This window comes from Rhamphochromis longiceps, linkage group LG4 (genome assembly GCF_057381845.1).
Source record: "Rhamphochromis longiceps isolate RC_006_pf linkage group LG4, R_longiceps_female_GT1.1, whole genome shotgun sequence".
NCBI lineage: Eukaryota > Metazoa > Chordata > Actinopteri > Cichliformes > Cichlidae > Rhamphochromis > Rhamphochromis longiceps.
Window position 1 is genome coordinate 35,305,631 of NC_140560.1, and position 5,519 is coordinate 35,311,149.

Genomic DNA, 5,519 nt, shown 5'->3' on the forward strand with positions numbered 1-5,519 from the left:
CTTTCCTCCTAGTGCTGCTGAGATGTGGTGATTCCAGAGGAACAGATGCACGTGTTTGGATGAACGTTATCAGACGGCTGCACCAAAGTTTATAACACTCAGCTCTGGAAAACTGTCACAAGAGCCATTATTTTCTGTCTAGTTGCTACAAGCACCAGATAAACTGCACAAATACGGCATTCACATTTACACTAGAGAGGTATTTGTGCTCGCTCACATGGGACCGACCACTGCGGCACCACGCTGGACGACAGCTTGTTGCTTTATGGCACAAGCCGAGCTAATCTCGGCCTGAGAAAACATTTCCTGTTTGTCCTGCGTGCTTATGCGTCATAATGTAGGTTTCTGATATGATAAGACTATATTTAATATTTAAATTCAGACCTCGACAAATGTTTCTTTTCCCAAATGACAATTCAGAATACTGTAAAAATTATAAAAGCTGCAGGACAAATGGATGTGCAAAGTAAGCCAACGATTCTGGGGGAAAAAAGTTAAAATAAGCCATAGTTCAAGATTTACGAGCAAAAACGTAAAAATACTTGTTACAGCGCCACAGGCCGACCCGTCAGAGTAATACCTGTCAGCTGTCCCTTTGCTGCTGAGCTGAGATGTTGTTTTTCATCTTAATGGCACCGATTAACTCGACTCTCGGTCCTCCATACGCCTGAATACACAATCAGTCGTCTGAGTAATTACTCAGCACTTTGTTCAGAGTTTTGTTTTAACGACTTTGTTCGCACGCAGAGTTTTCTGTCTGTGAAAACTTTATTGAGGACTGGAGTGAACACACTCTCACCAGCCTTCAACCTGTGGGAAAAATTAGCTAAATGCTAATTGGGTAATTATACCGCTTGTTTAAATCCACAGATGTTTCACAGCGTGAGCGCATTCTCCACAGCCTGAAGATGATTCATTTGAATAACGTGTTGTTTGATTTGGATAATGATATTCTCGGTTGTAGAGTCAATAATTCCACCTCGTGTCAAACTGTGATTGTTAACGAATATCCTCTTATTTTATTAACAGACTAAAATGAAATTTTCACCGTGGATTTTTTTTAAAGACACTCTGTTAAGCTGAACGTCGCGACAAAAATGTTATCAGGCTGCTGAACGGCAGCTATCAGCCACTATCTCTTCCATCAGGCACAGGGCTGAACTGGTCTGAATGTGGGTTTTAACACTGCTGTGAATAGCCGGGTAACTCGAGCTGTAAAATTCTTTAATGGAACATTAATAGTGTGGCATGAAAAAATGCAGTGTGCCATCAGACTGATGATCAGTGGTCTGAAGGAGCAATTAATTTAAATTAAGCTCACAGCAGGAGTGATTATGGCAACTAGGTGCTGTTGGATTGCAGAGGAATGGAAAAAGTGCTAAACAAACAAGCAATTTGCACACCTCCCAAGTGCCAGAGCAAACAGAATAGCACCCACTCCGTGTCTGTGTGTATTCAGCTTGGCAATGCAGCCTCAATCAGCACAAGGTGTGAAACAACGTGCTGAGGGAGATAAAGTGTGTGAAAGGTGCTTTGTGTTGTCTGTGTGACACTGTAAGCTTTACCTGAAGACAGGACGAGGAGCCTCGAACGCCCGCTTGCCTGGCTGATATTTTTCCAAAGTAGACTTTTCCAAATATGTCAGATTTTTTTTCTGCTCTGCTTTTGCAGGGATGAAAGCTGAATCTTAATCTTCAAGTCCCTTCTGTTGTGTTTCTACCCGAGCATGACTTTTCTTGGTAGCACTGCTGAATGTGGCTGCCAGAACACAGAAGTCTGCTTTTCCTCACTAAATGAGAAATCAGCAGGGAATGGTACAGTGACCTGTGATCAGCTCAAACGTGGAGATTCATTTTTAATGTAAATCCTTAAGCGCAGGTTTAAAAGTCAAGGACCAGACCCTGCATTTAAAAAAAAAAAAAAATACAGGTAATTAGATGGGCCAGTTTATTAGCCGGGGAGGAAAAAGTGTTTGGTTAACTTAGAGATAGAAAAAAAGTCAGTTAAGCAGGCGTCTGTCTCATGTAGGCTGACTTTATAAGGAGGAATAATTCACTATCAAAATGTCCCTGTGGTAAAACAGTAGGAAGGGATTAGAAGAAACCAAAACAACTCTGCGTTAAATGAGCCTGGCAATCCACATGACACTTAATGAGAACCATATTTGCACTTCACTCGAGCGGCCCCATTACAAACAGAATATTCCAGTGTGTGTCAAATATTATTCCTTAAAAGAATGAGCGTGTCAATTCCAATTTAACATTTCCCTAAGTATGTAAAAAAGTATTGCGAGTGAGTTTGAACGCATCGCTTTAATTCTCCAAAAGAAAATGTGCAATTGAGCATTTCTATTTTTTATTAGACTGCACGTTAAATTCTGCGATTTCTTGATATCTGATGCTTGGTGCTGTTTGCATGCGTGCAGAGTTTAGTCTGCACTGTCCCGCATGTGAATGCGCTGGATTGAGCAGATCTGTCAAGTGTGTTTAGGAGCGATGGTTTATGATACGTGCTGGTCAGATGAAAAATATAAGGGGTGACATTTTCCAGACTTTTCACCATCATTTGACCATAAACTAAATGAGTCGTGTGCTCAAGTGCTTGTGTGAATTAGCTCATTCAAATTGAAACAGAGATGCATTTATCTTAAGCGGATGGTTTATGGCTGATGTAGCAGCTGGCTAAGTTCTTCCATTAAATTATTTTTCAAAGAATGATTCTCTGAGCATGAGTTTAGACAGGTTCACAAATTGTGATACTTTCCATGGCTGCCGCTTAGCGAGCGTTGTTTATTTGGGAGCTAATTTGGCTGGCTTTATTGAGAGGCTCGCTGTGGCGCTGGTACAGGCAGAAATATTGTCCCACTTGAGCTGGACACATGCAGTAAATACACTGCAAAAAGTGTAGTTAACAGGCCATTTCATCTGATATTCAGGCTGTAAATCACGCTTTTCTTCAAGCAAGCAAAAGGTTGAGCTGGATTTGATGTGATTTTGTTTGTTTCCTGTGCAGTGTGTTTCATACAATCTGTCATTCAACTGAATGTGTGTGTATATTTTTTTCCTGCGATTTAAGATTGTTAAAATAATCTTGACAGCATTTTGCCAGTCCTTCATCAGATATGTGCACACATCACTATTAAACTTAAGGTGGTCTTTCTTATTCGCACGAGTCCATCAGATGGAAATATTCAAGACATTTTCATAAAATCATCATTTTATTGTTGAATTTGTGTGTTCCAATATGTTTGCACAGCAATAAGTCTTTAATGAATAGCCACAGTGTTGCTTATTGTAAATTTATTAGGAACTGAGAAGTCTAACATTTGGTTTGAGGTTCGGTTCATTTAAGCTGTGCCAGTAAGTGTATTACACGCCCTAAATAAAACAAATCATTCTGACGGCACATAACCGGCTTTTTTTTAATTGTTATTGTCATTAATATTGATTGGCTAAAACTCGCACTAGGTGAAAACAGATCAGAGTTTTGGGATCCTATAATATGCATTTCTAATGGTGGAATCTAAATTTTCTTTGTGTGTCCTGAAACTTTACAGTGTGAAATATTTTATATTTCTAATCCAGCCAGCAGTGTAAAAAAAATAGTGTTCACATCCTCCAGCTAAATAAATGTTGATGTAGTTTGTTACATTTGACTGATTTTTGATGCATTAACATGTATGTATGTCTGTATTACTTGCTGTTACAAATTAAAGTTGATCTAATAAATGACATGTCAAAATGCTTTGTATTATATTTTTTTCTTTCTTTGTATTACTGCTGTTAATAAGCAATACAAATATAGCTTTTAACTTCATGGTGTAAATAATAAACATTAACAAAACTGTTTGTGTAATAAAACTTTCTCTGAGGTGTTTAAGTAAAGTTGTCGTTACTAGTTTGTATTTTTTCATGAGGTGTTCTGGGAGCCTGCTGCAGAGGCTCGCAGCAGAAGGATTCACCAGATGACCAACACCCCTGATGAATGAAAGCCTGGTTTAAGAAAGTCTGGAAAACCGACAGGGGGCGTCTCCTCTCCCTCCGTCCCCCGCCTCCCCCTCCGGCACCCTCCTCCAGTGTGGTGGAAGAAGGAGGTATTGGGGATCTCCTCCTAGACAACAAACCCACATTCAAAGAGGGGCACACGAATTACATCACGCTCCGTGCGGAGGATATAACGGAGGTTGCGAGTTACGCTCAGCGCTTTTCTGCAGAGGACACAAGTGGAGCATCATGCCGAGCAGAGGCGCGCGAAGCTCGAGGACGCATGATCTGATCTTTGCCTTTAGAAGTCGTTTCCACTAATGCTTCGTGGAACAATCTTTTATTTCTATCGCGGATTTTTATCATGGGAATCTGAATATTAAGGGACTCTAGAGGCCCACGTTTGGATACGGCTCACGCGTAATTGCGCACAAGTGGACAATAAGCAGCTCCGTGTGCGTGAGGATCTCATCGATGAACATGGATCAGTCTCACCAGTGTATTGCCATGTATCTGCTGGTGCTGTCTCTCGGACTTGTGATGGATAGAGGGATTTGTCAGCACTACTACCTTCTCCGTCCCATCCCGAGTGACAGTCTGCCGCTGGTGGAATTAAAAGAGGACCCGGATCCTGTCTTTGACCCCAAGGAGCGAGATCTTAACGAGACTGAATTAAAGAGCATCCTGGGAGACTTTGACACTCGTTTTTTGTCCGTGTTACAGCCCACGGAGGACAAATTCACCGGGAACGATGAGCTCGACGACTTCGAGATCCAAAAGCCGGGGGGAGTACTCCCGAAAGAAATCCGAGCGGTGGATTTTGACATCCAGTTCGGCAAGAAGCACAAGCCCAGCAAGAAACTGAAGCGGCGCCTGCAGCAGTGGCTGTGGGCCTACTCATTCTGCCCGGTCGTGTACACCTGGACCGACCTGGGGAACAGATTCTGGCCGCGGTTTGTGCGAGTGGGCAGCTGCCTGAGCAAACGGTCTTGTTCTGTTCCGGAGGGGATGGTGTGCAAACCTGCGAACTCTACCCACCTGACGATACTGAGATGGAGATGCGTGCAGAGGAAGGGGGGGCTAAAGTGCGCCTGGATACCGGTGCAGTACCCGATCATTACAGACTGCAAATGCTCCTGTTCGAGTTAAAACACAAGACTCTGAAGATAAATTATAAGCTCAGTATTTTTTTTTTCCAAATCTCTTTCACGTGCACTACCGAGTGTAGGAATGTATTTTCTGTATATGCGGTGCCACGCAGTTATATAACTCCATGTACAAAATCAGTATTATTTGTAACCAGAGTCTACTTTATTTGTGGAGAATATTGGTTATATATTTTGTATTTATGGAGCGATAGAGCCACGTAAGGACTTGCTGTTTTCAAAACGCGGACGCAGCGAATCGACCTCAGAGTTAAACGTGGATTATTGATACAGTTTTGTGTCAGTGACTTGTTGTTATCCTGTAAATTTAAGGAAATGTGCTATTTATTCTTTATATTCGTACAATAAAACGACACTGAAATGATTTAAA

The 5,519-nt window shown here is 41.7% G+C and overlaps 1 protein-coding gene across 1 annotated transcript; it reads left to right on the forward strand.

The window, feature by feature from the left end:
• Positions 1-4,102: 4,102 nt before the first annotated feature.
• Positions 4,103-5,519, forward strand: nog1 (noggin 1). Its single transcript, XM_085405306.1, has one exon. The coding sequence runs from the start codon at positions 4,458-4,460 to the stop codon at positions 5,130-5,132; it is 675 nt and encodes a 224-aa protein (XP_085261432.1). The 5' UTR covers positions 4,103-4,457; the 3' UTR covers positions 5,133-5,519.